This window comes from Mustela nivalis, assembly GCF_964662115.1.
Source record: "Mustela nivalis genome assembly, chromosome: 6".
In the NCBI taxonomy this organism is placed as follows: domain Eukaryota; kingdom Metazoa; phylum Chordata; class Mammalia; order Carnivora; family Mustelidae; genus Mustela; species Mustela nivalis.
In genome coordinates, this window is record NC_139025.1 from 30,347,669 (window position 1) to 30,367,760 (window position 20,092).

Sequence of the window (20,092 nt, forward strand, 5' to 3'; positions counted from 1 at the left end):
TCTGAAAAACCCTGACAAATACAGTGTAAATACAGGTATTTTATCTGGTACTTTCTTCAACATACCTCACCAAATACCAAAAGGAAAAACATATCCTTTGAAATATTCATTTAAAAATTAAAAAAAAAAGAAATATCCATTACTGCCATGTATAAAATGGTGACATTTACTGAAAATTTCTAAAATCCTTCAAGAATAAGCAATTATTTGATCAGACAACAAAAATTTTCCTGGGAAATATAGTTTCAGTATATTAGTATCAGAACAACTTATGTAACTGCTTTCAAGCAGAAGTTCACCTTAGGTTATTTTCAGACCACAATTACAGATGTTCAAAGTCCCACTGCTTCCTTCTTAACAGTCTCCTAAGTGCTGGAACTGATATGCTTCAATGATAATTTCTCTAGGGGGTCTGCTAAAAACAAACAAACAAACAAAAAAAAAAACAAAAACAAAAAAACAGGCAAAACCACATGAAAGCCAAATAATGATGATGTATTTGGACATTGGCCACAGCTACCCAACTGTATCAACTGGAAAGTTTATAAATAAGCACAGTGTGAGGGATTGAGCACTGCACAAACTATGAGCTATCAATGTGAACCTTTCCACGGTTTTCTCTGGTCAGCCAACATCACTTTCATCCACTTCACCTTGTTATAAGTGAGCAAAGGTCAAGAAATGCTTAAGCAAAAAGAAAGACAAGTGATTTTTGCTTACCATCTCATTTTTTTATTACCAGCTTCTAATGTTTTTCTCATAATATGAACAGCTATTAATTAACAGAAGGGTTTCTTTCTTTTTATATTTCATGTAAAGCTTCAGAGAGACGACCAGGATATCATCTTTATTCAGTACCTCTTATACCTGAAAAAGGCTTAAGTAAAACTAATTAAAATATTTAGGAACTTAGTTGTATCAATACTAGTCTAACTGAAAGGTCATTTAAATGAAAAGTTGTTGTTTTTTTTAATTTATCTAGGATTCTAAGACATACAAGAAACCAAGAAATCACACTTTCTCTGAAATTATACATTATATACATATTGCAAAAATATTAAAAATTAAATAATTTAAAATGGAATTAAATACATGACTACATATAATAAATTTAGGAACTGAGAGTTTCAAAAGAACACAAAAAACTGCCCAAATAAAGTTCTAGATTTCTTAAAACAATAATGTCTGTTATTTGTTATCTAAAAGCCAATATACTTATTTGGTAGCTACTAAAATAGGTGCATTTACAGAGGGTTTTTAAGGCAGTGAAACTATTCTCTATGATGCTAGAGTGGTGGATATATGACATTATGCACTGGTCGAAACTCACAGAATAGACAATACCATGAGTGAACCTTAATGTAAGCTACAGACTTTGGGTGATAATGCTGTGTCAGTATAGATGCATTGATTTTAACAAATGTTATCACACTGGTGGGAGATGTTGATATGGGGGAGGCTGTGTGTATGAGGGGGGAAAGGGTATCTGGGAACTCTCTGTACTTCCTTCCTCTCAATTTTGCTGTGAACCTAAAATTTCTCTAAAAAATAGTCATTTGCCTCAAAGATTAAAAACACTACCATACAAGGTGATCTCTCTTGAAAGTTCATGTGAAAACTGACCAATACAGCATTTTTCACAAATCTAAGAAAAAAAATTATTTCCAAATGCAGTGTTAGAGAGTCCCTGTCAGCAGTATAACATAAACCCTAGGGAATGGAAACAAAGGACAAGTAAACTATGCATATTTTGTGCCTTGTGAACACGGTACCTAGGAAAAGAGGAATTGTTCATTTGAGAAAATCTTAATGAGATACACAGAACATAACAACTAGAATGAAGAGTGTATGCAGAAGCTATACCAAAGTATCTTCTAGCCTAACATCACCATCTATCTCGTGGCATCTGTAGAACATGGTAAGACAGAAAGAAAAATGGAAAATCATGATTACAGAGCACTTGGTCCACTCATGAGCAAAACTAAAGTTGGACTTTCTAAGGCTAACAATGGCATTATCTGTTTCTCCAAAGAGCTGTTCTTTTTTGGCCATAGCTTGTATAGCCAACTAACCTGACATTATGCCCATATTATAACTTATTTTTTTTATAAGATTTTATTTATTTATTTGACAGAGAGGGATCACAAGTAGGCAGAGAGAGAGGGGGGAAAGCAGGCTTCCTGCCGAGCGGAGAACATGTAGCGGACCTTGATCCCAGGACCCTGAGATCATGACCTGAGCTGAAGGCAGAGGCTTAACCCACTGAGCCACCCAGGTGCCCCCACATGCTGACTTTTAGTGAGTACCTGAGAGAAACTGCTATAGAAAATATTAGCAGGGCACCTGGGTAGCTCAGTGGGTCAAGCTATCTGACTCTTGATTTCAGCTCAGGTCATGATCTCAGGATTATGAGATTGAGCCCCACACTGGTTTTCCTGTTGGGAGTGGTGCCTGCTTCAGACTCTCTCCCTCTCCCTCTGCCCCTCCCCTCAAAACAAAACAAAACAACAAAACAAAACATAAAAACAAAGAGAGAATATTTACTATAATATGACTTCTTTAAAAACATGGGGGAAATAATGTTGTGGATTATAGAACAAGTAGCTTATGTTTAAAAAAACTAAAAAGAAGGAAATGATTATCATAAAATATTGAACTTGCTAATTAAGCTCATTTAATTCTGCAATTAGCAGTATTAGGATGGATAATACAGATGATAATCTTACTCCAAACCCAATGAAAACAAAGGGTAAAATATTTGAGAGAGAAAGACACATGGCAAAATGTATATACACTAGGTTTCCAATCAAACTTCAACCTTCTGGTGTTTTCATTTATTCTTTCCAAACTGCAGTGTTTTATATATTTGAAGTTTCTTGGAGATAAATAATTTACAAAGTGGCAATATGATGCCTTATGGTAAGAAATTAGAAAAACAGGGCACAAATTTTTCCCAAATACAGAAGAGTTGGAAGTGATTTAATTCATTTTTGCTTTCTGAGAGAAAATACATAGCAAGAGGTAAACAGTGGAGTCAAGGTCTAATCAATAATGATCAGCACTGAAATAGTCAACAGCAAAGTCTTCTACATTCTAATAGTGTTAACAGAGATTTGATATACCAGATTTTTAATATCTAGGTAAAGCTTTAAAAAAAAAACCCATCAACATAGTATAGCAATAACTACCTATGGTTGAAATTCTCATTGATTGTGTAATTTATCTACTTGCCCTAGCATACTACTCTTTTACTGTATATTTTGGCAAGTTTTAAAACACTCCCTTTATTCTGGATATTTGATATAATTCATCCCATTTTTTATATCAAATTTAATTTTCCATAAGATCCATCAATTATTATAATTATGACCTCCATAAATACATTAACAAGGGTATTGATATGTCTCTTCTCATTGGTACCAAATTGAAATCACAAGTCTTCTAAAACAATGTCAAGTTCTTCACCAAATTAACGTGTCATGTCTTCAAGATGGGTTTAATTTGTGCCACTTGATAACAACCTTTTCTGGATTTGTAACTGTTTCTTTCCACTGATTTGCTGCTTCCGTGTGATTACTGTCTTCACTTATCCAAATCTGTAAAGGAACAGCACTATCATTTAACTTAACATAAGAATGGCAACTGAATTCAAACAGTTAATTCCTTTTACTGACGAAAGGCAAGTGGAAGTTTGGTTCACATATTTTCTTTTTTTTTAAAGATTTTATTTATTTGAGAGATCACAAGTAGGCAGAGAGGCAGGCAGAGCGAGCGAGGAAGGCAAGCAGACTCCCCACTGAGCAGAGAGCCCGACATGGGGCTTGATCCCAGGACACTGGGATCATGACGCGAGCCGAAGGCAGAGGCTTTAACCCACTGAGCCACCCAGGTGCCATGGTTCACATATTTTCAATCAAACGATCATTCCATTTTTCCAAATATATGTCAAAACACCTAACCTGTTTAGTCACTCTGAAGACTAATGTTATATGATCCAATCCAACTTCAAAATTTGATGTGAGATATTCTAAAATAATTTCTCCCAAAACAGTAATTAGTATCCTTGGTTATTCAGTATATCTAGAAGCTCAACTTAGAATTCATCCCAACCATTCAAAATCATTTTTGTGAAAATAAACAGAGACTAATGATTTAAGTTAAACTGGTAAGAAATACACATTTTTAAGCACATTTTAAGCTGTGATTTTAACTGAAATCTAAACTGTAACTTTAGGTAACAGATATGAATGAATCTGAGCAAAGTTCAGAGCAGAATGCAGATGTAAGACTTCACACCGGCCTAGAGGAAATGGGGACAAGGAATTCGAAGCCTGAATGCTAACCTCAGCTTTAGCAGTAACAGGAATTAACTTCTCTGAGGCTCAGTTTCTAATTCTTTTAAATAAAGAAATTGGAGCAGGTCACTGATTTTCAAACCTCTTCCCCTTAATTTCCTGGTCAGAAGTATTTTTCCTTCAAATAAAATCCTACATAGAACCTAATATATGAAACAGGTAACACCAGCATTCTTTGGCTGACATCAGGAGACTCTGAGACTGCATTTGTTTCCCCTACCACGGTGGCTCCTGAGAACCTAAGAGAAGCCACAGGAACAGATGGCCAGCAAGATCTCTTCCAGAATTGTAATTCTTTAACTAGACTCTCAACCAAGAGAGTGGAATCACCAAAAAAGTTATCATGAAAAATCACCTGTCAAGGAAATCTCCCATTCCATCCATACATGATAGCTGGGGCTTGAGGATATAGGAAAACTTTAACTGAATGCACTTCACAGGCCTCAAGGCCTTGAAAAGTATGCTACATATATGAATTCTTGAGTCCAAACTCCTTCCAAAATAGGAATAAATGAGGAACAACAAATCCATAATTTTTTTAACAAAGATTGTAGGTAAAATGCATGATGAAGTGAGTCAAAGAATTAATATCCATCTTTGAATATTCACATACCATTTTAGGATTTCACATAGACTGCTAATGACATCTTGTTATCAAACAGAAGCTTTTAAACCAATGATATAGATTTTGGAATTTAAATGGGAGTCAAACAATCATTATTAAGATAAAAGATAATGGACAGCTACCATTAATCTACTCAGAGTAAAATAAACTACAAAGGAAGTAAGTCCCCATTGGACTGGCAAGTAAGCGTTGTCGTCTTCCACAGATTACAAGAATTTTTAAACACAGCAATCCAAACACCAAAATCAACTATCTAAATACCATCACGACCACTGCCAAAACTAATGTTTTCTAGGAATCTGAATCTAACATAATTCAGTTAATAGCATACAGAGTTAAACACTAAACTGAACATGAAACAGAATGAAGTAAGTTGGACATCTGCAGCCTTAAAAATTTTGATTTAATTACTTAGTGAATGTATAAATCAGAGAGAGAGAGACAAGCCATAAGAGACTCTTAATCATAGGAAACAAGAAGGAAGGGGGTTGGGAGAACGGGGTAACTGGGTGGTGGGCATTAAGGAGGGCATTTGATGGAATGAGCCCTGAGTGTTATGTAAGATTGACTTCCCTGACCTCTACCTCTGAAACCGATTATACATTATATATTAATTAACTGAATTTAAATTTATAATTGTATTTAAAAAAATACTGCATAGAAGAAAAATAAATAAATACTTAGCATTAATACCATTAACTAGTCAATGGTACTGAAAAACTGATCTTTCTTACAGTATTTATAGTTTAGAAGCTCAGAAACAGATTTATTTTAGATAAGAAACCTAACTGCACTGAAATTCCAACTATTTGTATTAAAGCAAAGTCTGACAGGATTTCACCTTTGTAGCAACATCAAATTTTAATTTATGGTGCTGTAGAATTTTACTCTATTCAACTTCAATTTTACTCTATATTCCTTTTGTTAACCAAATGTTTCAATGCATAGAGAAGTTCAAAGAAAGGATTCAAGATAAAAACTCACAACTAACCTGCCCCACAAAATGTCTTCTTCTTACAGAGCTCCGACTGTAAAGCTTAATAAGAAAAAGAATTTCTTTTTCATTCTGTATAAGTGGAAAAATCATAGTTTCTCCCCACTTTACTCTTCCATTGGAGGCCTTCAGTAAGCGTGTCTTCTTCTTATAAATCAACTCTCCTGAACTAAACATTCCCACCTTCACAAAGAAACCTAAAAAAATAAGAAATTTTGATATGTAAAATTTTATTTTAAATCCCATATAGTGATATATACTCACATATTATATTTGGTGTGAAAACATATAAGCCACTTATAAAGAGCCAATGAGCTATTGGCATAACAGAAAAAATGCTGATAGTAAACTTTGTAATTTTAATCACACTTTACAAAGAACCACAGTGACCTCCAATGAACAGACTCTTCCTCTAACCTGAATGCCATTAAAGACTGGAAATTGTAGGCATAAGTAATGGTCAGCAGTAGGGGAGTAATACTCCCCTACAGTATTTTGTGTAATACTGAAAAGTATTACACAAAAGATAGGGGCCAACTCTTCAGAGAGCTGGAGGAATTTCCTTCCCAATTTTATGCAGGTAAAATTCTTTGATTGCGACTCCAGAAGTTAAACATATGCCTGCTAGAGAAAATCTATTCTTTAAATAAATTGAGCTGAAGAGCTTCCAGTAATGATAGAATAGTTGTACAAACTAAGCTTCCCATGGATAACAATGATCAACTCTGGGGAAAACAAAACAAAACACTGTTCAAGACCAAAAGTGGGGGCGCCTGGGTGGCTCAGTGGGGTAAGCCGCTGCCTTCAGCTCAGGTCATGATCTCAGGGTCCTGGGATCGAGTCCCGCATTGGGCTCTCTGCTCAACAGGAAGCCTGCTTCCCTTCCTCTCTCTCTCTGCCTGTCTCTCTGCCTACTTGTGATCTCTCTCTCTCTCTCTGTCAAATAAATAAATAAATAAATAAATCTTTAAAAAAAAAAAAAAAAAGACCAAAAGTGGGAAGGAACTGGAGGAGGGTCACGTCTTGCAAGATGGAAACTACACCGCTAACATTCAGGTTCAGACAGCTTTCCGCCTAAGCATCCTCCCCTGTCTGATGGATGCATGGCACCTACAGTTCAGGCACAAAGTTGTCATGGATGGAGCTGGAGCTGCAGAGCAGCAAGAAATGGAGGAGGGAACTTCCAGAAAGGAGGGAGCTGTAAAGTGGTGACCGAGGACAGACCATTAGATTTACACGATGCAGATCATGGATAATCCCAATCAGCAGTTTTGATTAAAGAAAGACACCTCTTAATGTAATGAACTGCATCTGCAGACTTCTACTGACATCCTCGTTCTTAGAACTAACCTACTATGTAGTCCTGGTAATTTATTCTTTTCATGCCAAATTGGATTTCATTTGCTTATTTTTATTTTATGATTTTTCTATCTATCTATATAAGTGGTAATAGTCTATAGCTATTTTTTTCTATGCACTATCTTTTCTGTTTTGATATTGAGAATATGCTCACCTCGGAAAGTTACTTTTTCCATTGTTTCTCCTGCTTTGGAACAGCTTATATAAAATAGGAATTAGGGGGGCGCCTGGGTGGCTCAGTGGGTTAAGCCGCTGCCTTCGGCTCAGGTCATGATCTCAGGGTCCTGGGATCGAGTCCCACATCAGGCTCTCTGCTCAGCAGGGGGCCTGCTTCCCTTCCTCTCTCTGTGATCTCTTCCCTTCCTCTCTCCTACTGTGATCTCTCTCTGTCAAATAAATAAATAAAATCTTAAAAAAAAAAAAGAATTAATAAAAAAAATAAAATAAAATAAAAAATAAAAAAAATAAAAAAAAAATAGGAATTAGGGGTGCCTGGGTGGCTCAGTGGCTTAAACCTCTGCCTTCAGCTCAGGTCATGATCTCAGAGTCCTGGGATTAAGCCCTACATCAGGCTTTCTGTTCGGCAGGGAGCCTGCTTCCCCTTCTCTCTCTGCCTGCCTCTCTGCCTACTTGTGATCCCTCTCTCTGTGTCAAATAAATAAATAAAATCTTAAAAAAAAATAGGAATTAAATGTTCCTTGAAAGTTTGGTAGCCTCTATCAGTAAAATCATCTTGGCCTGGTGCTTTTATTAGAGGCAATTCTTTAACTATCTACACATGGTTAATCATTTTATTCAGATGTTCTCCCTCTTTTGGAGCAAATTTCAACAACTTTTTTTCTCTGAAAATCAGTTATTATATATAGATGTTCAAATGAACAGGTATAGTTTTAAAAGGTATTATCTAATTCATTATTGAATCTCTTCTGAATGTGAAATGTTATCCACCCCCTTTTCATGTTTTATTTTTGCTCAATCCAACTTACTCTGGGCTTGTTTATTCTACTGATCTCTTCAAAGAAAAAGCTTTTGGTTTTATTGATTATGTCTTTTGCTGTTGTCTTCATAATTATCAACTTCAACTTTACCTGAACTCCTCACCTCTACTTTCCTTTTTGTCTGTTGTTGTTTTCCTAGCTTCCTGAACTGAATGATCAGTTGCATTTATTTTCAGTCTTTGTAGTCAGAGTGGACATCCATTGCTTCTGCTGCCTCCCAATATCCTCTCTTCTTGTAGCGGAATGAGGGAGCACTCTTACCCTACTCTAGCCCTGGTAGAATGGATCTCAAATCCCAAGCTGTAGGAGAAGCCATGTGAACCAGGCCTACAATACAAATTATCAGAACCCCTTCTTGTGCCCCAAGGCCCAGGGAAGGAAAAGTGTATCAAGGGTTGAGTTTGGTATTTTAAATTTTAGTGTATCAAGGGTTGAGTTTGGTATTTAAAAAAAATTTTTTTAATTAAGTTTCTAGTTAGCAATACATTCAAATGAAGGGCAAACTAGGAAAATAATAAATTTTCTAGGCTGGTGAAATATATCTAAGAGTCCTCTGAAAACACAACTTATCTTAACTGATGAGCTCAATAAGGAATGGCATCAAGTGAATAAAAACCAAGTGAACATGGATTAAAGTAGGCACAATGGCTGAAATTTGAAATCCAATAAAATAATTTTAAGTTAAAAGGTAAGTAAGTTAAATAACAAAAGTAACTAAGATTTTAATGTCCGTTACTAAGAAATGCAGGAAAAACTACTTTTTACTAATATTTTCTAAAGATTCCACTTTGAGCCACGGATATACTTACTCAAAGCAAGAGGTGTTGAAGAGTTTGGAAGGTATTGTGCCTCAAGAATCTGTAACTGAATTCTGCTATTTACGGCTTGAAAACAAGTCCCCAGTTCAAGTTCTGCATGGCAAACCTGGATATCAAAAGAGTGCCATTTGTTAATTAAGAATAAGATTTGGGGTTATTTCAAAAATTTAGAAATAAAGAACTACAGTTAGAAGAAAACACTGCTTTTTTTTTGACACACAAAAGCTATGGTCCATAAGATGGTTAGGAGAAATGTCATGGATTCTGTAAATATGAGGTACTCACTTTCATGGATTCTGAAAATCCAAGTCACACCAACATATCTGATTGTTCCCAATCAGAGCAGTCAGAAGATAATTCAAATTGAAAACAAATTAAATTCCCAAGCAGCTATACTAAAGAAAGTGTCAGCACGATAAACACCAAAGCAGCACACTTCCAAAAACACCTAAATGTATTCATTTGAATTATTTTTAAGAATACATGAAGCTCAATAAAAAGTTTCAAATATGAGAATCATCATTATATTTTTCTAATTGTAGACATGATAGTAGGTGCTACCCAGCTCAGAAGAAAAAGGATTACTACAAGGAACAAATGTGTGGGTTAAGAGCTGACTTACTATGCTGAATGAGAGCCAGCCAAAGAAGAAAGCTGGCAAGAAGGGAGCTAGTGAAAGTGGAGGCAGGAAATAATAAGGAAAAGGTCAAAGAAAACCGGAGGCAAACAATAAAATGAAGGAGAAACAGAGAAGGGAAAAGTTAAATTAAAGTCTTTGTTGATTAAAAAGGAATGCTACTGTTCTTGGCATTTTATTTTTTTTATTTTTTATTTTTTAAAGATTTTATTTATTTGGCAGAGAGAGAGAGAGAGAGTGAGGGGGGAATACAAACAAAGGGGGGGGCAGGCCCCCTGTTGAGCAGAGAATCCAATGTGGGGCTCGATCCCAGGATCCTGGGATCATGACCTGAGCTGAAGACAGACGCTTAAGGACTGAGCCACCCAGGTGCCCCATGTTCTTGGCATTTTAAAAAAGTAGATTAAAAAGGACATTACTTACTATTTACAAAACAACAAGAAAACTATGGATAAAATTTTTTATTATGATTTTTTTTAAGATTCTATTTATTTATTTGACAGAGCGAGAGACAGCAAGAGAGGGAACACAAGCAGGGGAAGTGGGAGAGGCAGAAGCAGGCTTCCCACTGAGCAGGGAGCCCAATGCAGGGCTTGATCCCAGGACCCTGGAATCATAACCTGAGCTGAAGGCAGACGCTTATCAACTGAGACACCTAGGGGCCCCTTATTATGGTTTTGTACCCACAATGTGATCATACTTATGAAAATACCTAATGGTTGCAAAACTTCCCTTAGTGTTACACACCTGTAGTACTCACTCATACAAAACCGAGCAGTGTTTAGCAAAAAGTTTGCCATTTCCAACTTGCCAGTGTCATTTCGGAATTCAAATTACTTACTATGTTCCAGGATATTAATTTAGATCATGAGAAACTATTCAAAGTGGTTTTCAATCTCCCAGTCACCAAAAAATTAAAATTCTAATCAAGCAGCAGGTATATATTAAGTGTATTTTTAACGGGCACAAAACTGTGGAAGATATAAGATATGATCTCTGGTCCTGAATAATGTATCATTTTTTTTGAAGAAGACTTTCTAAGCCTTCCTTGAATTGTTGTTGAAAGTGAAAACTTATGCATAATTGGAGGAAACCATGACCTGTGATGTTGGACCATATCTCCTTGGTGGGAGCACTATATAGTCGAGCTAAGAGGGTCGGTCCTGGAATCGGTGCTTCTGTTCAAATCCCGCCTCACCAACTACCAGCTGGAGGAAACCAGGCAAGGGCTTCAGTGTGTTGGTCTCCACGGTAGGGATACCAAGAGCAGAGAGCTCCGAAGTTTGGTGTGAGCATTAAGTCACCTAACACCACCTCTCCTGTGTGGTTGAAGTGTCTTCTGCACGAGAACCTCTTGTGCATTGTTCCACACAGAAATCTGGGTTCTCAAATAAATACTTCCATTACTATTTGTCAAGGTCAACAATTCTGTACCGAGGAAAGCATGAGCTTACATGATAGTTCTACTGTTCACGGCAATCAGTATCAGTGTGAGTCTGTATCAGTGTGAGTCTGGCTCTGTCACTTTCACAAAGACTACCAATCTTCCTTCTCGACACAGGAAATAAAGCCTACTACTTTTGCCTTAGCCAATAATATGAAATATTCACCCTCAGTAACGTAAGTTCACTGGTCCAGTAGAGCTCCTAAGCTCTTCCTTCAGGCCACCAATCTTTTTGTATGCCTAGCACCTAGCACAAAGCAGATATACAAATGTGTGTAAGACCTCTAATACATGACATTATTTGGTGGAAACTCAGCCATAATCATTCATTCAGATTCTCCAAGGCAGATAAGATTAGAACATCTCAATTCCCCAGAAAATACCTTTGCTGAGTTATCTTTTGATACACTCTCCTAGACTTTAAAGTGTTACTATATGAATCAACCACCTGAATAGTATATTTGTGCCCTCTGTAAAATATGGTTGCAGATTACTCTCTACACCAAGTTAATTAAAAAAAAAAAATGCAAGGTGACAAACTCCTGTCACAGTTAGAAATCAAATCTGCTATATTTCAACAGAATATAAAAATAATCTAATATGGCATGCTTTCATTCATCATTTATTCTTTCCTACCTACCTATGTACCAGTATTCAATGCCAAGAATAAAACAGACCCTTACTAAGCACAGTCAAATATAAAGAAAACAGATGGAAGCTAGAGGCTACTTTTGTTTAGAACAAGTAACTGAATTCTAAGTTGTAATAAATGCTATACAGGGAACACACTGGAGATGGAGACAGAAAATAATACATAAGAAATAACTACTAAAAATATCATTTTTTGATTATAGAAATATTTTGGTTTTTGTTTTTTAATCCCTAACTTAATTCCCCTCTAATTCAGTGGTTCTCAACCAGGCTTGCACCGCCACATCACCTGGAAAGCTGAGAAGTACAGATGCTTGTGGCCTACCCCTGCCTCCCCTCACTCCCCCCACAAAATTCTGATTTATCTGGTCAAGATGCGGGCATGTTTGTCAAGCTCCCCAGGTGATTCTAATGTGTAGCCAGGGTTAAGAATCACTTAAAGTCATGTTAAATATTTTGGAAGGCAGAAAAAATATAAATCCCATATGAACTTAAAATCACATATAGGCTTGACCTTACAGAAGCTTATGACTGATTTCTGTAACTGTTATCCTGACACAGAAGCTGCAGAATTAAATTATTAGGGATATCTAAACAATTTCAACAGCTAGTTGAAATTAGCTAGTTAGTTGAAAGAAATTAACTGGCTAGTTGAGAGAATTAAAATCAGGTCTCAAAAATCAAGAAGCGGTACAGATAATCAAGTTCTTTTCCAAAACAAACTAACTAACAAACAAGCAATACCCCAGCCGTAAGAGCCTCCATTTTACCCAATTTATGGACAGATATTTAGCTTACTCAGATATTTAGCTTAACCCACTGAGCCACCCAGGCGCCCCCACCTTCCTAATCTTTTAAGGCAACCTCTGAGTTTGGAGTTTACGATTCTTTCTTGCTCATTCTAAGTTATCAGCTACTAACTTCAGGATTATTTTCCCTGACATATGAAACGTTTATATAAAATGTACTAGGAGGGCGCCTGGGTGACTCAGTGGGTTAAGCCGCTGCCTTCGGCTCAGGTCATGATCTCAGGGTCCTGGGATGGAGTCCCGCATTGGCTCTCTGCTCAGCAGGGAGCCTGCTTCCCTTCCTCTCTCCCTGCCTGCCTCTCTGCCTACTTGTGATCTCTCTCTGTCAAATAAATAAATAAAATTAAAAAAATAAATAAATAAAAATAAAATGTACTAGGAGAAGGTAACCCTAAGGTTATTTTTCAACAGAGAAGGCAAAGGGTATCTGTTATCTTTTATCAATTACTTGATAAAACAACCTTTTATCAATTACTTAAAAAGTATTATTTAACAATGACATCAGCATTATTATTATTACTATTTCTTCTTGAGAGCCTTCCTGATCCTCTAGTATATTCTAGAGCGTTCAGTTTATACTCCAACCAAAACTCACCCCCAAAAATAGTTCTAAAAGTATAAAACACTTTCAACATTACATACCACTATCACTTACAGAAATTTTTGAAGGTGGCATTATATCCAAAGAGTATTCCATCTCCTGTGTGCTGAGAGTTCTGAGTGAGAGTGAGCATTCTCCGATGGTTTTCTTCCTGGGAGTCCGGGTTTGAATCTTAAATACAAGCCTTACAGTTTGTAGACTTTGGAGTTTAATAGCAAAAACAAAAGTTTCCATAAATTCGATAATCTAAAAAAAAAACCACACACACAAGAAAATAATTTAAAAAAAGTAGATAAAAGGACTGGAAAAAAAAGATATGCTGATACAAAAGAAATGAAAATAACATTTTATAATGTAGGAAAGGAAGATATAAATTTTTTTACAACAAAAAGATATTTTTCAATGTAACTTAAGATGACAATGACCATGAATTATTTTTCCAGAATTTATCTTGAATACTGCCTTCTTTAATTTCACAAATCATCCTTTTAATTACTAAGAAACTCAGGTCAATATCAACAACAAGTTTAGCAGAATATAGCTTCTCTACTTTTTGAAAATTGGGTTGTTTTCCATCTTTGGTTCTGGGGAATCTTTCCTGCTACTCACCACAATTTTTCAACAGTTAAGAAGCGGTTCAAGAATCTCATGTGTGCTCTCTCATAAGTCCCCCAAATCTAACCATTCACATTAAGAGACTTGAATTATTTCTATTCTTTGTCTAACATTCTTCCCACCTACCTTGGGCTTCAATTTCTCCTTCGGTGACGTTTGCTTCACCCTTTCTAACCTGGAAATCAGTCTCCTTGGAAAGTGCTATCTTTTCTCATAAGCATCCACCCCAGGCAGCAAGTCAGTGTTTTCCATGTTCAGAGTATTTTCCAATATTCTTTTCATTATTCCTAAAGTTTTAAAAGCCTAAGCTTACCATGGGCTCACATCTTCTTAACACCAGACTGATTTTGCTCTACACTTCCTTATTCTCTTTACTACATTTTTTTTTTCCTTTAAAGATTCTATTTATTTGACAGAGAGAGATCACAAGTAGGCAGAGAGGCAGGCAGAGAGAGAGAGGAGGAAGCAGGCTCCCTGCTGAGCAGAGAGCCTGATGTGGGACTCGATCCCCAGGACCCCAAGATCATGACCTGAGCCAAAGGCAGCAGTTTAACCCACTGAGCCACCCAGGCGCCCCTTTACTACATTCTTTTGAAAAAGATTTTTTTTTTTTTTTGCCTTTTGAAAAAATAAGATATCTGGGCAACTAACATCAATATTTTAGATACTGCAACCACATTTTGACTTTTATTGTAACTGTTTATATCTGTATAGTCAGAATTGTGTTTGAGAACTCCCAAACACCAGCACTCTCTTTTTCTCTCAGTCTCACGATCACATCAACAATGCAGTGTACACCAAGTGTTCTTTTTAAAAAAAAAAAAAAAAAGATTTTATTTATCCACTTGACAGACAGCGATCACAAGTAGGCAGAGAGGCAGACAGAGAGAGAGGAGAAAGCAGGCTCCCTGCTGAGCAGAGAGCCCAATTCGGGGCTCAATCCCAGGACCCTAGGATCATGACCTGAGCAAAAGGCAGAGGCTTTAACCCACTGAGCCACCCAGGCGCCCCAAGTGTTCTTAAACGGAGATGCAATGAGCTTACACATAAGCCACATGTGCTGGTCTACTTCACATTTTGCTACAGTAAGGGTCAACAAGTTGATCAATAATAATAAATTTAAAAGATTCTGTGCAAGTTTTAATATGAGAACAATTTTCCCCAACTTTTCCTAAGTTAATTTGGTTTTATTTGGCAATCAAAAAGTGAAACCTGAGGCACCTGGGTGGCTCAGTGGGTTAAAACATCTGCCTTCGGCTCAGGTCATGATCCCAGGGTCCTGGGATTGAGCCCTGCCATCAGGCTCTCTGCTTAGCAGGGAGCCTGCTTCTTCTTCTCTCTCTGCCTGCTTCTCTGCCTACTTGTAATCTCTGTCTGTCAAATAAATAAGTAAAATCTTTTTTTAAAAATAAAAAGTGAAAGCTTTCCTGTTTAATTCAGGAAGGATTCATCTTGAATGTCAGCATTATAACTGGAGTTAAGATTTATTTCCATCTTGACCTTCTATAATGCATATTTTCATACAGTGAGATACTAACACATGTACATCAATTTTGATTACTGCCTTTTTATTTACTAAGAACATTTTTCCATGTCCCTAAAAACTCTCCCTAAGGGGCACCTGGGTGGCTCAGTGGGTTAAAGCCTCAGCCTTCAGCTCAGGTCATGATCTCAGGGTCCTGGAATGGAGCCCTGCATTGGGCTCTCTGCTCAGCGGGGAGCCTGCTTCCCCCTAAGATCTCTCTGCCTGCCTCTCTATCTACTTGTGATCTCTCTCTCTGTCAAATAAATAAATAAAATCTAAAAAAACATACTTAAAAAAAAAAAACCTCTTCCTAAACATTATCTTTTATAGCTGCCTAGTATTCTATCGCATGGTGTTATGGTCTAAATTTGGCCCCCAAAAAGATACGCTGAAGCCCTGATGTCCAGTAACTCAGAACGTGACCTTATTTGGAAACAGGGTCCTTGAAGATGTAAATGGTGACATTAAGGTGAGGTCGCAGTGGAGACACAGTGACAGATGGAAAATGGCATGTGAAGATGGAAGCAGAGTGAAGCCAAGGAATGCCAAAGACTGCTGACTATTACCAAAAGCTAGGAGAGCAGCATGGAACAGATTCTCCCTCACTGCTGACACCTTGATTTCCAACTTTCTCCAAAACTGTGAGAGAGAAAACTCTGTTGTCCTAAGCCACCCAATTTGTGGTACTTTGTTAGAGCAACCCACAGAAACTCTAATGCCCATGGTATAGATTCCGTGAACTTTCTCAACCGTTCCCCTATATAAGACATTTAGTTGGTTTCCAATTATTCCCCTATGAACAAAACTGCTAAGAATACTTTATATATATTTTTATTTGCATTTTAAACTATTTCCATGTAACACATTCCAAGTAGAATTACTATGTAAGATGTATAAATATTTCAAGACTTTGATGTGTTTTGTCAAAATAATTTCCAGAAAGTTCTCTGTTCCAGAGTAATTATAAATTTTTTCCTAATTTTAATAAGCAAAGAAAGAAAGAGCAATATGGAATTTAAATTTGAATTTCTATAACTACTAGTGAGAATAAATTTTTTTCACGATTATTATTATTTGAATTATCTTATTTTTAAATCATATGTCCTTACAGAAAACACCTTTCATTTGCATGGAAAAACACTAAACTTTCATATATGAAAAGACAAAAATGAAGATATATTTAAAGTAATGGGAAGTCTAAAATCTATAAAACCAAATTCAGGATCATAAGTCTTCCGATTATAATAGCTGGAAATACTTAGAAAGAAATTTATTACAGTCATGCAATTATTCTTCAAAGCCAAAGTGGGCTAGGAGGAAAGAAAACAAAAATATAGACATTCTCCTTTCATACAAGAAAAGTAGTCTCCTATGCTTGGATTAAATTAAATAAATTAAAATAAAAATAAAAGAAAAAGATTTTCTTTTTAAATGCAACATTGGACAATGAAATATCAAGTATTTTTGAAGCACAAAATTGTCTTTAAAAAGCAATGAATATGTAGTTTGCAATTTCTCCAAAACAAAACACTTTCTCATTCCAATTCTTTACACAGTTTAAAGTGACAAATATGAAAAAATAAATAAACAAACAAATAAATAAATTAAAAAAAAGAAATTCAAACACAAGCAACCACTTACATGAGAGCCATCCTTTGCTGAAGATTTGAAATGCACAGGTTTGGGCAATGTCAGTGTTCCTTTTATTGAAATAGTAGGAGTGTCTCCACAATTAGAAGGCCAACTTAAATCTCTGCACTAAAAAAATTAAAAATATAGTTTGAATTTTACAAAGAACCCTAACAATACAAATATTTGATGTATTTCTTGAGTTAAATGACTTAAATACAAGCCATAAAAGTAAACGTTAGTGTACTGAGATCTTTTGTTTCATCTACATTAAAATAATTGGACATTTAATGTTCCAGACAGCGTATCAATTTCCTTCTTGAGGTTAAAAACCACAATTCCATCAGACCTACAGACTTAGTTTCTTTAGAGTCTTTTTAAAATACTGTTTTCTGCAGAATACTAAATTCTAAAAATCCTAAATTCCAAAGAAGGTATTGTCCGTTACCCAGAGAGAGCAACAGATGTTTATAATGAAAATATTCAATTTTGTCAGAAAAGTTGGTATTTGCTAAATCAACTTACCTGCAAAACTGTGATCCAGATCTGCTCTACTGAAGAATTATAGAACACTTTCACATTCAATCTCCCAAAATCTCTTTCATCTCCTGACAGAGTAATTGTATCTGAATTGTAAAAGGACAATGACATTTGAAATGCTATGCAATCCTTCTAATCCAATTATGCTTTGACACAATCTAATTTTAAGAGCACAACTGAAAATTGCCATTTTTTTTTTTTAAGTTGCCACTTTAATAAGACAAAAATCTCACTTCAGTGTTACTATTGGAATGCTAGGGTAAGACCTATAAGAAGTACATTGGCTTGAAAACTTAAATACAGCCTGAGTGACTTACGTTAAAACTAAGATACACTTTCCCAAATAACACTGACATGGCTTTTAATCCTGGATGCTTCTAGAAGTTTCTGCAATAGAATACTCAAAACAAACAAAAGTCATGTCACTGCTTTGTGTTTTTTAAAGATGCTTTCGTGCCTGAACCCTAAAATGGGCTACCTGATCCAAGTATTCATATACAGATAACAGATATAACCATCTTGAAGTTTTCTCTTTTACCCTACCATATATATATTCAAATTACGATTAGGTAGAAATAATTTCCTTAAAAAAAGAATATAAGAAGAAGGCACTTTATTCCTTACCCAGGCTTCTGTTACTGCCCTGGGAGTTTTTCCTTGAAGAAGAAGTGCTAGGCATGCTGGACCAGGAATCATGTCTCTAGAGATAAAAATTGTTCTTGAGTCTGATACCGTGCATCGAACTTTAAAGATTCTGAAACTTAACCCCCAACACGCACTCGGGTATCAAACTGCATGCTAACCATGTTGACAATGCTACTGGTCAGAATGTCCCTCTTTTAGATGGTAAAGAGAAAAAAAGCTTTCTGTCTATGTTACCAGGAAAATCTTCAATAGCTTACTTAGTCACATATGGGGAAAGCCTTTGCTGTTTGGAGTTTGGTTTTATAAGGAAAAATAAATTACTGCTTATTGTTTCCTAGTTGAAAGTACCAGTAAAAATAAGAATACATTGAAAGTGCCCTGTTACTTAAAAACCTGCTACGTAGCAGTCATTAAAGCATGGTCCCTCTGAACCAGCAAGATCAACATCACCGGGGAACTTGCTGGAAAGACAAACTGAAGCCCCCAGTGCAGAGCTACGGAATCAAATGCTCTGGGGGTATGATGGGCTGCCAGAATTTTAACAAGCTCACCAACCTATTCTGATATATATTCAAGGACTGGTGCTCTGCAGAATTAATTCTGCGAGAAATTAACCCTACTGACAATTCCGAAGGATTATTTAGAATACACTTCCATTTTAATAAAATACATGTATATACACTCACATGGAAAAAAACACTCAAGTATCTAGAACAGTATTTTTATGTGCTTTTATTCTCAGTTATAGGAATATAGGTGATTTGTCTTTTTAATTTGCTTAACTCTATTTTGTAATTTTTAATTCATCACAATTTACTTATGCTTTTATAAGAAACTTTAAACATCAAAAAATTGTTTTATTTCAAAAATAGGAGGATGCTGTGTTAATATTAATGAGTAATTAAAATCCTATATCTCAATAGAAATACTAATTTTTACTAAGTAGGTAGCTGATTCAATAAGGATGTTTCAATCAATACACACTTCTAATCATATCTTTTCTAAATTCCAAATGCCTTCAAGATTACCTGAGTGCATACTAACTGAGAAAGGTAAGATTCATTTAAAAAAAGAAAAAGAAAAAGAAAATGCCTTTTAATAGCTGAAAAATGTGAAAAATGCACATGGGAAATGTTAAGTATTTATTCCTCAGATATTACCACAGATTTATCTACAAAAGGTCTATACATGTTGTTTCTAATGTAATTCACACATTCCTCAATTTTTTAGCTTGCAAATAAGTTATCCTATACAATTTATATCAATAATTCACCTGCATGAACCGCTGAGATGAACTTGTAAGATCAAACATAGACTTGCTTAGCCCAGGGGAACTGGGAAGTTTGCTGGTCCTTAAGTCACAAACTACAAAGAAACATGGAAAAATTTCTCTTTATCAAAGAAGAAAAAACATTGGACTATGAACTAAATCTCTATAGGAGTGCATCGTGAATATTAACGCAATCTATTGAAGAGACAAAGTCTTCTACTAAAGTTCAAATTTTTTTTCGATTATTTTACTTTGGTTCAAATAGAAACCAACATAAATCAAACAACACATTTTCACAACCACATCAAATATCGAGGAGGAAAAACTCATTCTTTCTGTTTACAATTCTTTATTCCATAGGAATACTCTAAGAGAATGTAGGTCTTCTGTGCTAAATGCAATTCAATAACATAATGAGCATTTAGTACATTAAAAAAATATTCTGAATTCCATGTGTTCCTATATTTCTAGTTTCCTTCCTAAACTAGAAGATTCCTTTTTTTTTTATAAATTTTATTTATTTGACAGAGAAAAAGAACAAGCACAAGCAGTGGGGAGTGGCAGGCAGAGGGAGAGG

The 20,092-nt window shown here is 35.7% G+C and overlaps 1 protein-coding gene across 2 annotated transcripts in view; it reads right to left on the reverse strand.

Annotated features, from left to right (window-relative positions):
• Positions 1-709: 709 nt before the first annotated feature.
• The window catches only part of TC2N (tandem C2 domains, nuclear), a 41,535-nt gene continuing 22,152 nt past the window's right edge, over positions 710-20,092 (reverse strand). For both annotated transcript variants that reach the window (XM_082733966.1, XM_082733965.1), the window contains exons 5-12: positions 19,519-19,610; positions 18,225-18,300; positions 17,586-17,686; positions 17,073-17,189; positions 13,346-13,537; positions 9,141-9,255; positions 5,972-6,171; positions 710-3,596 (exon numbers count right to left, since the gene is read on the reverse strand). In XM_082733966.1, the coding sequence (XP_082590092.1) occupies positions 3,486-3,596; positions 5,972-6,171; positions 9,141-9,255; positions 13,346-13,537; positions 17,073-17,189; positions 17,586-17,686; positions 18,225-18,300; positions 19,519-19,610 (1,004 nt within the window). In that variant the 3' untranslated portion in view covers positions 710-3,485. The remainder of the gene's footprint in view (positions 3,597-5,971; positions 6,172-9,140; positions 9,256-13,345; positions 13,538-17,072; positions 17,190-17,585; positions 17,687-18,224; positions 18,301-19,518; positions 19,611-20,092) is intronic.